Source organism: Notolabrus celidotus, chromosome 17 (genome assembly GCF_009762535.1).
Source record: "Notolabrus celidotus isolate fNotCel1 chromosome 17, fNotCel1.pri, whole genome shotgun sequence".
Lineage (NCBI taxonomy): Eukaryota > Metazoa > Chordata > Actinopteri > Labriformes > Labridae > Notolabrus > Notolabrus celidotus.
Genome location: NC_048288.1, coordinates 19,463,379 through 19,484,093, shown reverse-complemented (window position 1 = coordinate 19,484,093; position 20,715 = coordinate 19,463,379). Strand labels below are relative to the sequence as shown.

The following is a 20,715-nucleotide window of genomic DNA, read 5'->3' as shown; positions in this document are numbered from 1 at the left end:
GAAAGCATCACGGTTTTGAGTTGCTCGTTTCAGCTGTGTTTACATTCCGCTCCGAACGTCTTTAAGCCCTGCCTACCTCTCACCCTGCAACGTGATTGGCTGTTCAATGCCGTCTTCTTCTTCTGTGTAATGTTGGGTGGCAACTGGTGTTTAAGGCTCATAAGCGCCCCCTCCATTTTAAGTGGCTGGGGCTGTAATTACAGGTTGATTAAAATCAAGTTTTTATCAAATATTTTTTATATCTATATCGAGAAGAATTAAATCGTGATAATTATCGTTATAGAATTATCCCCCAACCCTAGTTGAGATCTATATGAACAGAGCTGGAGGTCTAACACAGGTGAATCAGGTTACATCACAACACAAATACATCTTCACACACAACCCCGATCAGCAGTGACAGGTGTAGAAAATTGGTGTTGCCTCGTGGCAAAAAATACCTGCAATCTGCACTGAGCCATCATCCCCGAGGAGAATGTTTCCAGCCTTAAGATCCCTGGGAAAGACGAGACACCAGTTTGTTCATTACAGCATTTACTTTTCACACAGAGCTGTCAGAGATGAAGTGATTGATGTGGGGAGAAAAATATGAACTACAAAAACATGTAAAGTCAGAGTAACAATAGACTTGTTAATTGGCAGATTCTTGTTTCCTTTTTAAGGAGTTCTTCAACTCCTCTGCTAGTTTTATCATTTCATCTACTCATCCCAAGCTGGGGATCTCTATCTCATTAATTACTTGTTAAGAGCTTGTCAAAAAGGAGCTTGATTCCACTTGTCTTGGTGCGATAGAAGGGATTTAAAGATTTTGTGTTTTTACCCCTTTGCTGTTTCAGTCTTCTTCAGACTTTATTGGCACCACACACGCATGCACACGCACACAAAGGCACATAAAGGCAGGGTTAATTTGTTCATCCTTGTTCAGCCTCCCCTGGTGGTGATAAGAGGATTCAGCTGGGAAGAGCTGTCTGACTGCCTGTCTGCCTCCATGTGCGCTCCCACCCAAAAAAAAAAAAAAAAAAGACGAAGCCCAGACTGACTCACTAAATGAATACTGCCAACTCACCATCCAGACAGAGTTGTCATAGCAACAGACTTCAAGAGATAAAGTCAAGGGTTTGGGTGAAACAAAAGAGTAAGGAATGTCAAGAGGGACACACAACTCAGCTAGTTCTCTTTTGCAGATGATTCCATGAAGTGAATGTAGATTTTCAGACGGATAACTGAACCATGATCACTCATAACCATTACTCTATCTTTGTTACCAAATTATTTTGCACAGACTACCTGGAATCAGATGTTGAATCTGTGATGACAGGCACATACATGCTTCAATGCAGTCTTATTTTCAGAGCAGTTCATCTTGCGGCCAGAAGGGGGCAGAGGAGTAAAAAGGTTGCAGCTCTACCTCAAGATAAATGCTGCTGAAAGATCATTCCTGCAAAGATGATGTTCTCAATGAGAGTAAAAATAGAGGAGATGGTGTGGAGAGGAGACGGCTTCCAAGAAAGACTTTTTTGAGGATATAGTTCAGTCAGTTTTGACTTTAAACACACATTAAATACCGGATATACTGTGGGCAGAAGCTGCAGAACTAACTCAGATGTTTACACTCCTCTGAGAAGAATCTTCTTCTGGATCACTAAAAGAGTCCACTACCTTCCCGGACTCTTCATGAGGCCCAGCCTTTTTTTTGTAGTGTTTAAATGTCCCCCTTTACAAGCAGCCTATAGCTGAGATACACACTGGGCTGCTGGGAGCAGAGGTTTTACAGGTTACAGTTAAGATCTTTGTTGCTCAATACTTCAGTTTAGAGTCCTCTTTTACAAAGAGAGCTCCAGAGGAAAAAAAGAAACACACACAGACAACAGATTTTGTGGTGACAAGAGCAGGGAGTGGCAGATAGTGAGCCACAGAGGGAAGGAATGCAGCATGTGTGACATATTAAAACTAAGTGGCTGACAGTAAAGATGGGGATTCCCACTCGAGGGCCAAATCACTGCTGGGATGATAAAACTCAGAATACTGGTCGACACACAGCTTTAGTTTATTGTTTCTTCCTCTTCTTAAATGGTTTGTTTTAAGTTAACTCAGAAATAGTAGTCTGCATACTTAATGTGGCAAAACTCTGATGTGCATTTATGTCTAGACGAGTTCAATTATGTAACTGTCACACTCGGGGATGATGCAGATGAAGGGAAAGTGTGGATGAAAAAGCAACATGACAGCCTTAGCTAGCAGCATTAAAAGACCCTCTGTAGAAACGCAGGCTGCTCGTACAGACTTCAGTACTCTGCAGCTCTCGGGCTTCATCCCACAGTCACTCTGCTGCCCTGACATAACATGTAGGTGATATCAGGTCACGGTTTCTTCCAGTTTCTAACACTCGCTGCTTCTGCTCCATCAAGAGCACGCTCAGCCTCCACCTACATACGACGGGGATGATTTAGTGTGGGGGTAATTTAAGATGTTCCTTTTTAAGGATTCAAGGGGAGGTGCCGAGTTCACCACCTGAAGCTGAAAGGCAAGCCTGGTAGTATCCCAAAATACTTTTCCTCGTTTACACAACCACTCTTTCTCTCTCTCTCTCTCTCTCTCTCTCTCTGGGTCTGACTGTGTCTTCTACTACTTGTAATTCATGGTTGTGCTATTTTTCATTGAAGTGTTGTGGGCTCAGCTCAGGCCAACACACCATTCTGGCCATGACATAACAACTGCAAACAAATCAAATAACCTCTCCAATGTGCCCAATATAATAAAAGAAAGGAAGCCCAGTTATCAGGCTACATTCTGCTTCTACATCTTTGCACAAGCCAGAAATTTACCAATGCAATCCATCAAAATCAAACAAGATTGAGAGTTTATAGCCCCGCTAACAGCTCTGTGAGGCTGTTCCTAGGGTCAGTTTAGTATGAGGCTTTATCAAATTGTGAGTACTTCAACACACCAGTTATTAACATGAAAACATGCTTCTTTTTGGAAGGTATAATATAACATGTGACATTTTTTTGTGATTTCAAATAATATTTTAGATACCAATGTCTGGCCTTGAAACATCTCAAATCGAAGTTTTGGACTTTTGATGGAAATGAAAATCACAACGTTATGATGGCGCCAGACAAAAAGTCCAGGTATCATTGATCTCTGTTACAGATTCTTTAACATGCTGACTTATGTAAGCTTAAAGGATTTTGGTGTTGGAAGTGATCTGGTTCTGTTTGTGGTCCTGATTGTATCGTACATTTTCCTTCCCCCTGATGATGCCACTTTTTTCTAGGCTGCATAAACATTACACAGAAGTGACAGCATGGACAAAGGAGACACCAGACAGAGTGGATGAAGCAGCAGAGAAACGTATAGCAAGTTGAAAACGTGTCAATATGTTAGTACCATTTCCCTGTACATGCAATGAAAGTCTCTAGACCTGTTATGTGTTTGCTGAGATACACAGACAGAATTTCAGACGATCTTCAGACGGCTTTGGCTCACAGCCGGAAAACGCGGAGAGCAAAAGCAGGGCAATGCAACCCTCATTCAATTCTGTAACATATCTGTGGATATCCGTTGAGAATTTCGCTTTGATCTATGTCTTTAAACCATAGACTGTATAAAATATGGATGTAGTATCCATGACGTCACTCCATCTGTTCCTGAGCGCTGTTTTGAAGACAATCGGCGGCGGCAGCCATATTGGAAATGCGGAACTCAACCAGGCATAGTGTGACGTAAAGAGGCGGAGTTTGAGCCTCCTAGCCAACAGCTATGTGTTCCCGTCCGGGAGTCAAGTCAGTCATGTCCTTATTTGGGCAAAAACTCGTAATCTTAATATCTACTGAACTGTTGCGTTAGAAAAAAATTCACGTGTGCCGATAGAGAAATTAGCTACGTAGAGCCAAGCCGTTTTTTGAACCAGGCTGTAAACATGTTTATTAATGCTGCAAAGATCGTCTTTTTTGAATTGGTGTGTATGTGGTTTCCGGTGTTTCTGTAGCCAGCCTCAAGCGGTTTCTCGATGTATTGCAGTTTATAACAATTCTACATGGGCTTCATAGTTTGAGACCAGAGGTTGCCGCTTGCTTTAAACAGAAGTAAACAGTGCATGCAGGTGCAGCTAAAAATCCACTATTAAGATGTTGTTTCTGAACACCAACAGTATTCTGGCTGCTGAAGTTTCTGACTGTAAAGAAAGGCAACATGTAAAAGAGGAGGTTTTGTGAGTAAGTCCTTTAAAGATAACCACTGGCTAAACTGGAAGCTCCAAAAAGTAGTCCATTGCTCCCACAGCATTCAACGTTTTGGGATAATTGTGTTTCGAGACTGGGGATCACAGAAGTCGGTAGTTACATCATCATGGAAACATGAATGTATGAACACACTCCATGTAGTAGATAAAGAGATAAACCCCATGATGAGTGAACACTTTGACTTGCTAATGACCCGAGATGACTTGGCACAAGATCACGGTGGTCATTAGAGTTCATCCTGAAGACATCATGACCATAATATTCTTAAGGTGAAATGTTTGATTCAGTGCTCCGCTATGATAAAAGGACGACCCGTGACGCTGCATTATTCACGCAGAGTGATCAAGGAGATGTAATTGCATCCCCCCGACACTCATTCATGAACCACAGAGGCTATGGTTCACTGCAGCAGATTGTAATGCTCTGAGAAAAGGCTGCAGAGTGCAGACAGTCATTAACATTCACAGGAGAGGAAGAGGAGGAGGAGGGAGGAGGAGGTGGTGACACAATGCACCATGCAAGTTCAAAGAAATACTGTTGCGGAGAGGAAAAAGCCGACCTGTAGTTAAAGTCCTAACTCCTACAAGTCCTACAGCTGTATGCCACAATAGTAGGAGGGCTTGACTGTGAAGAATGACTGATTTGTAATATGTGTTTTGATGCCAGAATCCAGAGAGTATTATGCAACCAAGAAATACTGAAAAATTAACAACATTTGTGTGGTCTCTTCTTATTTATGACCCACTGAAATGATAGCCAGGTGGGAACAGCCGCGGTATGAAACTGTCAGGAAGATTTATCTCTCTCATCTGGCAGCCCTGCACCTTGCAGCTCCGTCGGGTCACCTCCTGTGACATCATATCCTGGTGCCAGGCTCATGGTGCCCCTAACAGGGGCCATAAAAGAAGGTTTATGAGACGCCTTCTTTGTCCCCTATGGAGATGATATACCTCCCCTCTTTTAACTGTGACCTTTTCCACCACAAAAATATCTTCCCCTGTCTTTGCTTTTGAAGTCTCATCTCTCGATGTCTTTTTGGTCAATTTTGGTTGTAATCCAAGGCAGTAAACTCTCTGGTCCTGGTTATTGGTTATGGTTATTACTAAAATAACACAAGTTATTTGCAAGCAGAGCCCTCCCATGTTCTCTAAGAAGGTTTAAGAGATAAGTGAGGCAAAGAGCTACCCATACAGTTGGAACACTGGTATCTGGGGACATGTTCGGTATTTACCTTAGACTACTCTATTTCTATGGACAAATGCAGAACCTGTACTTTGGGGGGGGGTCTGGTTTCTATTCTATCTGGTTTTTGGTTTCTATTTACAGTTTATAACCTAGGTAGTATTGACAAACCGCATATCAGCAAGCAGGGATGCACGATATTAGATTTTACGCCGATATCCGATACCGATATGCCGATATTTTACGACTCATTTTGCCAATTACTGATGCCGATGTTTTTCCGCACACCTAATTGCAGAGATCATCAATTCACTTCTGTATTGGAATTAGCGTACAGTATTATGGTGGCACTCTTATCACATTTGTTATGTAATATTAATTTCTTGTGCAAAATAAGAAAAATACTTAATACTTAAAACTGTATATTTATTTATGACAATTGCTTTCAAACAAAATTCATTCAAAAAGATACATGCTACCTAAAACTTGGATGATGCTCTCCCTCAGACAATCATAACAATAACCACAACCAGGGCAAATTTGGCCGATTTTAAATTTGACATAGCAAGCAAAAGCAAGCACGACTCTATCCATGGTGATGACCATCCTGGCTCTCATCACTGGCAGTGTGACAATGATTTATTTGTCTCTATATACAGATAACTGCGTGCAAGTGCAGTTAGCAATCTGTTCAAAGTAAAAGCAATTCGACTTGAGCGAAAAATCAGATTGACAGTGTCGCCAATTCCAGTTAGCATTTACATTTTCTTACTCCCTGGAATGCATTAGATATGATCGCTCTGACCTCCATCCAAATCAGCATGTCAAGAATTGTTTTCTTCTCCCCATGAGGGCAAACCTGACAAAGCTTGCACTGCTACCAATCTGGATTTGGCAAACTAAAGGCTCATCAGTTCAGAATAAGTCATACGTTTTTGGGCTCATACCGCTGGACTACGCTGGAGTAAAGCTTCTGAATTACTGATTATTTACAGTGAAACTGAGACTCTCTAGACCAGGGGTTCCCAAACTTTTCAGCCCGCGACCCCCCAAAATATAGGTGCCAAAGACTTGTGACCCCTACTGTCCCTTGAAGTGATTAAATGTTGCTTCATACTTCATTTACCTCAACTTCAAAATTAGTTTACCTACATAATTAACTGTTAGCTAACCCTAACTTTATGAGTCATCTGGCAACAAAGAAAGGCAGAAAACTAATGAAATGTTCTTATTTGCAGGGTTTTATTTAAATTGTAACTACATCTCGTGACCCTCCATTGGTGTCCTGCGACCCCTCAGGGGGTCCTGACCCACACTTTGGGAACCTCTGCTCTAGCCACATGAACATGCAAAGAAATGGTAGTTTTTCTTCGCGGACATATCTGGAGCGGCGATGCTTTTGATCTTGACCCATGCTTACTACTCAAGTTGCTAATTTGGACTGTACACAATGCAGCATGGAAAAGGAAGTCTTTGCTGGAAGTAGTTCATTGCTAACTGCTGGCTACACTGGAATTACCATGACGTTGGTCATCCTCCCGAGGGGCATATGTTACTGTAAGACCAAACCCAATGGGTTCTGTGTTTGCTTGAGGCCAGATGTTTTTGAAATTCAACAAGAGTGATTTTCTACTCTTGTCATGTGCATAATGTCTACCTGCTGCTCAAGTTGGGGAAAAAGTGTCACTCTTGAATCACAGACTCTCCAATCTGCTGTGAGTGTTAAGGTGGAAGGGGATCACTTCACTGTCTTGTGGTAAATGTCTGGTTGAGGCTACACAGCCCCCGACCGCAACACTCTAATTGCTTTTTCTGCCGTTCTGAGCTGGATGGAACATATCATGTGACGCTTTCTCTCTTTCTCCCTCTTGTCAAGCCTCACCCCCTTGACTCTCTAAGTCACCCCTGCCCCGAGGCTCCGACTCATATGATCCAGCTTACACAGGAGAAACACGCACGGCCATATGCGCACATTTACATCAGCAGACACCGATCAAATGACCGCGGCCTCTGCTCTCAGCGTGTCAGTGATTTCCAGCGCCGGTGTAATACCTCGCATTTTCTTTTCCAGTAGTAAAACCTCAGAGCTCTGTGAGGACAGAACTGATGAATGAATGATCGGTTAATGAATCCCTAATGTCTCCTTAGACCCAGCACAGGATGCTCAGGAAAAACATTTCCCCCTCTCTGGCTCTGACCGATAACCCTGTCAAACTGTGCTGGAAGTGGATACTGCAGAAGAGGTGTACCGCAGTGGATTCCCCTTTTAATTAACACACCAATTTACAGAGTATCTACACTAATTCCTTACATCTCTACTTTAATTTTCTTCAGGAAAAAGCTGTTTTCCCGCAGTCTAATGAGCCGCAGCTTCATCTTCGCAGCTGAAAAACAACATCTATCATCCAAGCCTATGGTCAAAGCCTTCGATCGACCCTCGCTTTAAGTTTCTCGTCACAATTCTTCTCTGAAAGCTGCTGAGCACTTAACTAAGCTGAGAAGCAATGCATTATTTACACATGTTGCCTGTCCTCGGCTGTGTGTGTGCCAGCGGGAGAGGAGAGGAGACAGAAGGAAGATAAAGTAATGAATATTAAAAGCAGGAGAGGTGGTGTGAGGACTTCTACAGTAACCGTGTCGACTGGGTTCATTGTAACAGCTGAAGTGCAGGGACTTAGCCTGGTCTTGAACTGGCTTATAGGGGAGCTTTTAGGATCAGATTTCCTGTGGTATGCAAATCTGTCATTGACACATTCCACCAACGCACATTAATAAAGTAACTTAAAGATTATCAGGATGGAAGTGGCTAACTACTTATGAATTTCTTGGGATGTTTTAGACAGTGCTAGTTTGAGGTGAAATGTAATGGATCTGTTCAAGAGGCTAAGAAATTAAAAAGGAGAAAGCAGCAAGCATTTTCACTTTCTTGAACGGATTATTGGGAGGCAGTGGGCCAAGCTGCTGTGGAGGTGGTGAACTGAGCATCTGCAAGGGCTGTGGGCTGAGCTACTGTCAGAGCTGAGACTTGAGTTGCTTCAAAGGCTGTGGGCCAAGCTACTGCTAAGTAGGGCTGTAAACCGACAGTACTGAGCTGCTGCAGGGGCTGCGAGTTGAGCTGCTGCTAGGGCTGTGTCTCGGCTGCGTCTCTGATCCGGCAGGTCGGAACTCAATTGCCGAGGGGGAAACCTCGGTCACATGATTCTAGATGTCCGGCGGTCCTGCTCCGTGCTGCATTCAGAAAATGCAACTGGTGGGTGTTGACGGACGAGAGAGCACGGAGCCAGACCGCAGGGGATCGGAGACAGATCTTGTGAAAGTCCTGTGTAAATAAGGCTGTTAACTGAGCTGCTGCAGGGGCTGTGGGCTGAGCTGCTGCAGGGGCTGTGGGCTGAGCTGCTGCAGGGGTTGTGGGCTGAGCTGCTGCAGGGGTTGTTGGCTGAGCTGCTGCATGGGTTGTGGGCTGAGCTGCTGCAGGGGCTGTGGGCTGAGCTGCTGCAGGGGTTGTTAACTGAGCTGCTGCAAGGGCTGTGGGCTGGGCTGCCACAGGGGCTGTTGGCTGAGCTACTGCCGGGGCTGTGAGTTGAGCTACTGCAAGGGCTGTGGACTTAGCTGCTGCAGGGGCTGTGGCTGAGCTACTGCAAGGGCTGTGGGCTGAGCTGCTTCAGGGGCTGTGGGCTGAGCTGCTGCAGGGGCTGTGGACTGAGCTGCTGCAGGGGCTGTGAGCTGAGCTTCTGCAAGGGCTGTGGGCTTAGCAGCTGCAGGGGCTGTGGGCTGAGCTGCTGCAAGGGCTGAAGGCTGAGCTGCTGCAATGTCTGTTGGCCGAGCTGGTGCAGGGACTTTGAACTGCAGTGCTGCAAGGGCTATGCGCTGAGCTGACTCATCTCCATACAGATCACAGTGAAACTCTTGCCCCCCTTTAGCAGTGCAAATGACTCTAAAAATGCTATTACCTTGATACAGTCGCCTGTCTAGTCTGATGGCACCAATAGATCACTTCCATGCATTTAACTTTATAAACAAAGACCAGGTACTTGAAATACAAGTGACAAGTTCACTGAACACTGAAAAAAATAAAGTAGACAACTGATACAACATGATGATAGAGAGTACTACGTGATACAATAAGTCAAGCTACTGCAAAATTAGACAGCTAAGTTAACTGATTAACTAATTGACAGATGCGTTGTTTATGTGTAATAACATGTGACAAATGCATTGTTTAAATGAAATATGTATGCAATGCACAACTATTCATTCTGATGCAGGAACAAAATGCATCTTTAATAAATAGTCTGCACATAAACAGTAGAAAGAACCACAGAACTACAACACAATGTCCCACAAAGTCAAGGTAGGGGACATAAACTGTGTATGACAACTTGAGGAAGGTAACAGAAAGGCAAAAGTTAGGGGCAGCATCACATATTTCAGCTCCATAAAGCCTCAAGGTGAAGTCTAATAAAGCTGTTTAGTTTTAATGGAAAGTCCTTTGTCAGCTTTATTACAGCACCAGAGTGGAGGGCTGAGTCTAGTTTACCTGTGGATCTGTCCGTTCTTGTGTAGGTACTCCAGGCCCTCCAGCACATCTTTTAACACCGTGGCTATGCTGGCTTCGTCCAGGACGCCTGTCTTGTGTTCGCCTCGCGAGATGATATGCTTGATCACGTCCAGCACTGAGCCTGGAAAACAAGCACAGGACGGTGGTTAATAAAAAGGAATTTACAATGACATGCCTCATTTTGATGAGAACTACATTTGTGATTGTCAGTGCTTGAGAAAAATGAAAACTATCCCTTGTCGGGCAACTTCACAAATGGCTGGGTAAACAAATTGTCTGTCTGGCCTTAACTGATGATCTCGCTGCTGTATCAACGAGAAAGCCACCTCAGGCTAGCTTAAATGATTTGTTAAGCCGACTCTAAACCAAACCTTATTTATGAAAACAAATACTTCCGGTGGATTGGCAGGCTATCAGTCAAGATAATTAGTTTATAATCCAATATTGTTTGGATGAATTAGATTGTGGGTACACACAAGCTTTTTTTCTAGTTCCAGTGAGACAGATTTTTTTTTATGGAGGGAATAAACAAATGATTTGGCTGTGTTAAGACAAAATCCCTTTAGCGTAAACATCACCATGACCTTTGAATTTAGCCAAGGCAAGAATACACACAATGGTGGAAACAAAACAAACAAAACATTAATAACCATGCATTTTTTTAAGACCCTTAGAGAATTAAGTCTTAATCTAGCTACGGTTTTAGAAAATAAAGTCGGTAAATACAAACACTGTCAACTGTCTTCGTGAATAAACAGCCGCGAGTGTTGAATTTATGACGATTTTTTGGACTTGGTTCACTGACTTGAAATTAGATTTTACATTAGAGGCTCACAGGATGTTTTGTGCTTGAGGTTTTTCATCCAAATGAGTTTCATTTGCAATCAGAAAAAAGGCGCTGGGTCAAATTCACCAGGGCTACTGTCAAAGTTATAACATTTTGTCCTTTCAGAAGAGCAGCTCTTGTTTTATTTTTTTTACCTCTCTGCTATTGTGGCGTATATCCTGAATGAACAGGAATCTGAATACAGGGATCTGACAAAAGCCTTCAGTGACTGGAGTCACAAAAACTGCCTCCTACTGAACTCCTCAAAGACAAAGGAAATTATAGTAGATTTTTTCGAAGATCCAGGCTCTAACATAAGCTAGTTAACATCCAAGGAGTGGACATCGAGGTGGTGCCAACCTACAAATATCTAGGTGTACACCTGGACAACAAGCAGGACTGGTCTCTTAATACAGATGCACTCTACAGAAAGGGGCAGAGCTGCCTCTTTTTCTTAAGGAGGCTCAGATCCTTAGACATCTGCAGAAAGATGCTGCAGATGTTTTATCAGTCCGTGGTGGCAAGTGTGTTATTCTATCCTGCAGTCTGCTGGGGAAGCAGTATAAAACACAAGGATGCAAGGCGACTGGACGAACTAGTGTAAAGAGCTGTCCCTGTGATTGGAACCAGGTTGGACTCACTGGAGGCTGTGGTGGAGAGATGCACACAGAAGAAGCTACAGGCCATTCTAAATAAATCCACTTCACAACTTCTTCACAACTTCTTTGTGGACCAGAGAAACAGCAGCAGTGGATGGCTCATGTCTCTGCGCTGCAGGACTGAGACATACAACAATCATTCATCCCTGCAGCCATTAGGCTTCATAACTCTCTAGCCAATGGGAGATGAGCTGACAGACACCTGGATTACTCGTTATATGACATTTTTAGAATTTTATCTGCCAGACACCTGAATTTCCCTTCACGGATTATTAAAGTACATTCTATTATATTATATTCTATTCTAATCTATTCTATTCTATTCTATCATCATAAGGTCTGTCTCTCTGTAGTTCAGCTTATCATCAAATTCATGATTAGAAACTGAGCTCCACAAGTGTGAATGCTACTACAGCTCTTCAAAATGGTCTGATCTGCATGAAAGATTCGTGTGCATGTTGACATTTGGGGTTATAAGTCAAACTGTTGCTTTGTCTTCAGTCGCCTGGGCTGAATGGAGAACTAATGTTTCCCTGCTCACTGACCCGGCAGGTCACCCCGTCTCTCTCATCCCGGCTCCTGCGGAATAAAAGGAGCACTCTGGATGAAAAGTCGGACTGCTGTCAGTGTATGATTTCTTTTGTGCCACTTTCCAAAAAGAATAAAGAACATCTCTTAGGAGAGGGGTTTCGGTATTTGCATTCGGTGTGACAGAAAATTGGGCAACACTGGTGAATGGGGACGTGGCAGGGAAGCAAAGAGAATGACACTTTCCTGACAAGCTGCATTGTGCTGCAGTGATACACAAACACAAGCTGCCATAGTGTCCATCTAACCCTCCCTCTCCTGCTCACGCATCCTCAGCTATATACTCACACACAAAAAAAGGCTGGTTTTCAAGGTCCCAGAACACTATCTATGACACATTATTATATTGATTGTGATTTAACAACTGTGCCAGACTTGGGGTGCGAAGATATCTATTTCCTAAATCACTTCAGGGCGTCCTCGCCTGCAGCACTCAGTCGTGCACTGCGTTACCCAGAGGAGCTGGCGCTGACTGGCCACCTGAGAGTAGACTGTGTTACTGCAGAGAGTTTTAGACACACTGAGAGAGAGCGGCGAGGCAGAGTAAGAAAAGAGAGAGAGAGGGAAAGACGATGGGTTCAACGGGTTCGTCGTGCAGTGACTGCGCACGACTGAAGTTGTGATTCAGCAGCGAAGAAAAGAGACGTAGCCAATCAAAGAGCGGATGGATGAAAATAGGCGGTAAAAGCAGACTAGATGTGTATCTGGGTGTGTGAGATATGTGGGGATGTGAGCGAGTGAATTTGAAAGAAGCAAGGAGAGAGAGCGAAAGAAGAGAGCAGCCTCACGTCTCTGATGTGACAGATCTTTGAAGCTCATTGAGAAAAGGCAGCCTGCTTGACTCTTTTCCTCCTCTGTTCTCCCCGCATGGTTCCCTACTCTCTCAATGCCTCTATACTCGGTATGATGTTCAGCTGCCTGTCTAAAATGGCTTAGGGGAGGAGGGGATGTGATAAAAAGTGACAGGTGACAAGGAAGGTGCTGAGGGAGGGAGGGAGCGTGAGGGAGTACAGTCACATCTAAGTGAGCGGAGATGTAGCCTAATACAAGTCTTAATGAGCCAACAAATTAAAGTGTAATCGCTTGAGGAAGTGAAGAAGTCGCTAATGAGAGGGACCTTAGCCCTGCTAACTCGACTGGATATGAAAAGTTACAGCTTCACATTATTTATACATCATTATAAACCTTCATTGTCTTTATTTCTAAGAAATAATTAATGAGTATTTAGCAACAACCAGCAGCAGGCTAAGATAGCTTAGCATTATGACTGAAAACAGCTAGCTTGAATCTGCCCACAGAGCACCTCTAAAGCTCGATTTAGCTGTATTCACTCATGCACTGCAGCACTACTTAAAATCTCTCACAATTTTTAGGGCAGGCTTAAATTTCACCCTGGCTTTACTCTGACTTGTTCCAGGAAGAATTTCCACGAAAGGTCAGAGTGAGCTGAGGTGTGAATGCAGCAGGGTTCTGATGTTTTTATCATGTGACTGACGGATCATTGTTCAGTTGTTTTTTACACTTTTGTTTTAGAATGAATTGGAAAGAACAGGATCCATTGTGTGCTAATGTCTTAACAAAAAGGGGAATGGGAAGTGAAATATGGTTAGATTTGGACATGTTCCAGCAAGCTATGGTAGGTACTTTTCAACATCTGCTATTGAAGCTGTTGTTGGTTGGTAGGAATGGTGTAAAAAACTTAACTTTTTTTCTGCTGGGTTTGGAGAAAAGGTCATAATACCCATTGGTACTCATTGGTAAGTGGAGTAATTTGAGACTATTGCGAAATCTCTGCATTTTCCAATGCCTTTGTATCAAGCAATGTTATTATTCCCCAATCATAGCTAATCTCCAATCCTCTGTCCTGATTGGTTAAGGGGCGGCCCCTTCTCTTTCTCCGATTGGTTACGAGTCTGGCACTATTGTGACTGCACACGCCGATCTGTGGTAGGGGGGCTAAGAGGAAATCTGGTTGGGAGGAATACTGTTGACATTGTAAGTCTCTCTCTCTGAACAGATGTTTACTCTGTGACTACCAACAGCAGCTTTAAGGCTGAGCAAAGATAAGGCTAAGGCTAAGATAAGATATGCTAAGCAAACCAGCATTCAAGTCTGGAATCTTAACATTGCAGAAATGACATCGGCATCAAATGAGATTAATATATTTGTCAACATTTTCAAAAGTAGAAAGGTTCTGATACCAAATGTAGGCATCAGTGTTGACTGGTGCCAATGGTGATATCAGTTATCCCAATACTGCCTAAATAGGGTTTGGGCTATACCATAGACTTCGGTAGTGTTGCACCCATAGACTGTATAAATAATGGACTTAGTATCCGTGACGTCACCCATCTGTTCCTGAGCGCTGTTTTGAAGCCAATCATCGGCGGCAACCATATTGGAAATGCGGAACTCAACCAGGCATAGTGTGACGTAAAGAGGCGGAGTTTGAGCCTCCTAGCCAACAGCTATGTGTTCCTGTCCGGGAGGCAAGTCAGTCATGTCCTTATTTGGGCAAAAACTCGTAATCTTAATATCTTCTGAACCATCGCGTTAGAAAAAATTCATCCCCCGTACAGTGTGTGCCGATAGAGAAATTAGCTACGTAGGGCCAAGCGTTTTTTGAACCATGCTGTAAACATGTTTATTAATGCTGCAAAGATCGTCTTCTTTGAATTGCTGTCTATGTGGTTTCCGGTGTTTCTGCAGCCAGCCTCAAGAGGATTCTCAGTGAATTGCAGTTTATAACACTTCCACATGGGCTTCAGAGTTTGAGACCGGACATTGCTGATTGGGCGATACCAGCAAATGCACTTGATACTACAACTACCCAAAATATTGACCTTTTACAGGGTTATTATGATGAAGCAAAACAAACCAACACCACTACCATACTAACAGACAGTATAACAATGGCTAAAGCTAGTAAAATGTGGGGTGTCGTTGGCTTAGCAGATTAAGCGCACACCCCAAAAACAGCATGGCACTTGGGGGACTTAATTTTGAGGTAGACACACACACTACGTAATGTAGGCTTTGCTGGATCACTAAATGCCAGCCTTGTCAGCCTCTTTCAAACGCATTTGATTGAACTCTTCATGCTCCATTAGGCTGTTTCACCAGTCTGACTCATGCTGACAAGTTAACAATCAGAAGTTCATTTTGAATGGGAAAACACCATGACTTCAAAGATAAATGACACCTGTTGGCCTGGTTTGAACAGTGCCTGTCCAAACCTCCCGAGGAAGACAAATCACAAGGAATCAATTAAGTCTTGACAGTGAGGGGCACTGTAGAGCGTACAAAAACTCCGGAAAATGTCAAATCATCATTTCATGCTGGATTAACCAAATCCCTCAGTCTTTCTCGGGATTGCAAACAAAAACTGTGAAGGTGTAACATGAGTCTTCTGGACTCCACTTCATCTAGCAACATCGTTTTTACAGATTTTCCTTTCTGCTGGTCAGAGCAGGGGACTCAGAGAGAGGATGAGAAGAGAGTAGAAGGAGCGAGGGGGGGCAGTGGACGAAAGATGTATGAGCTCGTGCCAAGTGTGTAAAAGGCCAATGGGGAATGCCAAGTGAAGTTGGAAGGGTGGAGGGAGGGCGAGGCGAGGGGGGGGGGACATAGGTGGTTCAGAGGTAAGGTACCAAAAAAAAAAGAAAAGGGGATTGCTGGCTCAGGCTCACAGAAACCTCCTGCAGAACTTTTCTTCGCTGTATAACTTTTCTACAAGACAACAACAATAAGATACAAAAAGTGTACATGGGTGATTTGGTGTGTTGAGATACCATTGTCTTTGTTCTGTGAACCTGGAGCCACAATCAAAGCTCCCCGTCAGCGTCCTGGCAATAACTGAAGGCCACATCATGATGTGACAAATCCACTGGCTGCAAACTTGACAAAGTCTTTTCATATGCTAAATCCAAACTGTCAATAACAATCTGCCTTAAGCTGGAATTCACTCTGAGTGGCATTTCGATTGAGCTCCGCAGCCGTGATTGTGGGTCGGAGAAAGACAGCACACTAATCTCCTGGGAACACATTCCTCTTCTTGCTTTGGCATGACTCATATACTGTCCCCGTGGGTTTCAGTGGATGTCTCTCTGATGTGAATTCGGTCCCCGACAGGTTATGTGGCGCTCCAATGAAACAGTTGTTCACATGTCACAGTCGGAACAGGAAATTCCTGAAAAGCTCTGAGTACCTACCTGAAACAGTGAGCCCTACAGGTTTGGCCTTTAAAGGATTCTTCAGAGAGGAGAGCAGTCTTAATTGAAGCGGAGGAGCTCTCCTCATTTAAAGGAACAACACGTGGTAAGAAGTCCGCAAAGAGGCACTGTACTGGGACATAGGACGCTTAATACCTTAAAAAAGATCACCACTAATAACTAATCCGGAAAGTTCACAGGTTCAAGAGTTCAACAGTATCAAAGATGACTGTAAGACTCTTACCTAAGGTAGTCTCACATCAGTGGATTAAAAGTTTTAAGGGTTTTTGTGTAACATGACATCTACAATGGTAGCCTTCTTTAGTGAATAAGCTAAATTACATAAACTAGCATCAGGATCTCAGAGTGAGTGATGACAGTTCAGAATCCTAAGCATATCTTTTGATGTACAGTTTGTTGCTTTAACTAGAGAACAATGGGAGACTAGGGAATGCTAAGTTTATGAGCTACATGCCAGGTCAAATAAGCGGCATACCACTAGTCAGTCGTCATAACAAGAAGAATCCTGAATGATGTCAGAACAAGGTACGTCCCTCTATCTTAGCACTAAATCTTTGGGAGTAGAACTTCCTGAATCGGGTGTAAATCACAAGTTTTGCAGTGACTGTACAAGAATGCGAGTCTGCATGGTACACTTAAGGTCTAGTTGGATTAAGGGACCTACAATTCACATGAGATCATTTCATACGTCCATTTAAAATCACTCATCCTGCACATTTCCTTTGATGATACTCTGATGATTGAATCAATCCTGCTTCAGATCCATAGATCATTTAGAACTGCTTTGGTCTGATGTGCTCTCACAGTTTGGATAAGTTGAGTACAAACATCCCCTCACAGACACCGCCCTTTATTCTCGACATGTGTTCAATTTTCAATGAACGTTTTTCAACACTAGACTTCATACAATACAGTATTAGCACTGTAGCTAAGAACTGTGCTAGTCCATGAGTCATCAATTATTAAAATGGTGAATTAAATAATCAGAGCGTGTTGTTTAATGGCTGTTATTTAGTGATTAGCTTTTAAATTTAAAGCTATTCGTTATGAAACAGACTGGAATTAATACTGATGCCTCTTTAAAGGTGACATATCATGCAAAATCGACTTTTTAATGGTTCTCTACCTGAAATATGTTTCCCTGGCATGTCTACAAACCCCTCAAAAATGAAAAAAATCCATTCTGCCCCTGTTTTGATTTCTCCACCTTTCTGTAAATGTGTGCTGAAATGAGCCGTTTCAGACTTCAATGTTTTTGTTACGTCACAATATCCGGTCTGTAACGGAGTCAGAGCTCAGAGCTTGTTCAGCCCATAGACTGTATAAAATACAACTTAACTCCTCCTCCGTTTTTCATTACCTGCACACGTGTGCTAACAAGGAGCTTAGGAGGGAGGCATGCTAGTTGTAGGCTGTCTTAATAAACACAAAGGTCGGTTTTACTCCCCACGTCTGCAGATTTGAAGATCTAGTGGATGATTTTATATATTAAGTTATTAATAAATCTTAAATATTTTTAAAAGCAAACTGAAGACCGACCTTTTTAGTCTCGCAGTTTTATTTGTATTCTTAACAGTTTGTTTAATTATTTATTTATTTATTTATTATCTATTTAAAATCTTAGTCACTTTTATTCTACTTTATTCATTTAAGTACTTATTCATTTATTTTAAGTATAGCATCTTATTTTCTTTTAATGGTTTAATATTTTAGTGTTTATTATCTTAGAAATTTATTTTGGTGATTTTAATTTCCTGTGTTGAGTTTTAACATCTTATTTTCCCTCTAGTGTTTCCTCTTTAATATTATAGTGTTTCCTCAGTTCGTTCAGAAACTTCTTTTTTATTATTAATTAATTAATTCATTTTATATTTATTGTTTTTATTACTTTTGTTGCATATATTGTGCTCTTAACCTTATGATTGTCGGGTGGGTTTGGGGTTGGGGATGTGATCTTTTTCTTAATATATTCTATTTTAGGTTGTTTTTATGTACAGCACTTTGCGTTACAATGTCATCGTATGAAAAGCGCTTTATAAATAAAGTCTGATTGATTGATTGATTGATTGATAGTGATTAGCTACATGCTGCAGAAACTGACGTTTTATGGCAAAGATTCTTGCAGAGCGATTAGTGGTACATTTGACTGTTATATCAAAGCAAACTGTTACAGGTTGGAAATCAGCAGAGATGAAAGATACAACCTTGTCAACAGTGGGTGCCATTACCTACCAAAACCAAAAATTCTTTACAGGAGCATTAATGAAACCATTTTGAAGTCAAATTATGCCCTTAAAATCCTAATTCAAGCCATCCTTTGTCTTGTAATAGGGGTGGTTGTAGGGGAAAGATCTTAAGGTGAGTGACTGAAAATGTGAAGAAGAAAAAAATCACCCAGCGTGTCTTTAAATTTGGACCGTTAAGCTGAAAGTTGAGATGAATGAGAGTTTTTATTTTTTTTAAAAGACATCCAACATGATTTCTTTTCAAATGCTCACAAAGTGCCATGATATGGAAGAACTGCTTTACAAATTTTTGTAGGTAATTTCCAGCTCCAGTTATGTACGTGCTACTATTTGCAGAGACAGTCGATGTGAGGTGACTCATTCCTTAGCAACCCACCTCCAGCAAACAATGTTATGTCCGCTTACAGCATGACAAACATGCGTAATGATGTAACCAACTATTTTCGACATTTTAATTCATTGGCATCTACTTTTGTCATTGATTTTGATCAATAATGTTGACTAATTGTTGCACCCCATAAGGGGATATTGCCCAATTCTTGGAAATATGAGACATAGGGGTCCTAACATGGTAATCGCTTTAGTTAAGTAGGTATTCCAACTGTGGTGTCAGGTGATAGACATTTCAGCCATTAACCCATCACCTATAGTGATCTATTTTGACTTTTCTGCCTGCAACTTCTCAAGCACTTTATGTGGTCTTAAGTCTGTAAGTGGTTAAGTGGGGCCAGTGAGAAGAATGAGAAGTCAGCATGTCAATGTATTTTTGAAATACGTGTGATCTAGAACGATGCCGTCTAACAACATTTTCCTCTGTTAGGATAGAGACCTGTTGCAATGTACTTTGCTACTTCATCATTTAGGTCATTACAAACAAATGCTGTGGTATGAAAAGATGTCAGGTCTTTGAGAGATAAACTGATCCGTCTTTCAAGAGTTGAAGACAGAAAACATGTTGGAGTTGGAGGGTGGAGACATTTTCTGATGCTCCATGAAGCCCAGTGGAGCACAAAGGAGTTTGCCCTCCTCAGAGCTGGTATGCTCTGCCCTGTGGAGCGATGGTCTATAAACCCAGACCTCATTTAAAGGCCTGTCTCCATGGCAGACGACGCCACGGCCATCATTTAATTACACCGCACAATAAAACTCAACATCAAGGGCTTCTGTTTAACAGGGATAAGGAGAACGAGAGAGGCCATCTTGAGCGGTGTCTGCTCCTGCTGTGCGGCTGGCTGCCTGCTCGAGCGTCGCTTGGTGGGCACCGTGCCCCCCGGCCCAGCTGCGAGGCGGCTGCCAAGCAGCTCATGTCTCGAGTGTATCCGAGGGAGCCTGGCATGCCACCTGGGCGCTATCCGTTACAGTGGGACGCTGTTTACACAGAAGGGCTGCGAGGAACAGGGGAGGGTGGAAAAGGGAGTGTAAATGTTTTGTATGTGGATGGATGTGTGTACACTAGTGCTCGTATAATTTAGTGTGTGAGAGTGACAGCAGGATAAAGACAGATGAGCTGTAATTTTTGCATTTTGTGAACAGAAACCCATTACTTCCATCAACGAGTAAGAGGAGCCCGCTGCTTCTTTCTTATCAAAATGTCAACATGCTGTTTGTGTTTAGGACTCCCCACATGTCTGCAGCACAAACTCCTCTCCCTCACAGGCTGATCCACACGAACAAAGGCTCTTTTACGTACTCCTGCTTACTGTTTCTCAAACGAACAAAACAATTAGAAGCAGATGAAATCCTTGGATTCGAGGTCTTTCTCTCCGCGGTGGCCTCCTTCCTCTTCGTGCTCCTCTCACTAGTTAATTGCAGCGCTGCCACATGGGTGCCATGAAGCCGGCCTGCGGGGCTGTTATTACCTCTGCCCTGTCATTAGCTCCTGCGCTGCACTCAGTTAAAGCCCGGAAAGAGCTGCAGCTCGCATGGGACACAATGAGGATCAGTGCTGTCACATTCCCTACAATCACAGTTAACAGCAGCAGCAGCAAGTAGCCAGGCTCTTCCTACTGCCTATCCTTCATCCCCCAGGGCCTTGAAAAAAAAAATCTGGACCACTTCATACAACTTCTTGGCTGGAGAACTGTACTCACAAGCTTAGTGACCTATTTGTGAACTAGCTGCTCATTTAACCTTTTATTTATTAATCAAGTGTGAGAAGAAGGATTTATATCTTTGCCTCT

General features: G+C 42.8%; 1 protein-coding gene across 3 annotated transcripts in view; it reads right to left on the bottom strand.

The window, feature by feature from the left end:
- The window catches only part of oxsr1b (oxidative stress responsive kinase 1b), a 61,477-nt gene that overhangs the window by 14,622 nt on the left and 26,140 nt on the right, over positions 1-20,715 (bottom strand). For all 3 annotated transcript variants that reach the window (XM_034706246.1, XM_034706244.1, XM_034706243.1), the window contains 2 exons: positions 9,964-10,105; positions 441-496 (listed from right to left, as the gene is read on the bottom strand). In XM_034706246.1, coding sequence (XP_034562137.1) covers positions 441-496; positions 9,964-10,105 — 198 coding nt within the window. The remainder of the gene's footprint in view (positions 1-440; positions 497-9,963; positions 10,106-20,715) is intronic.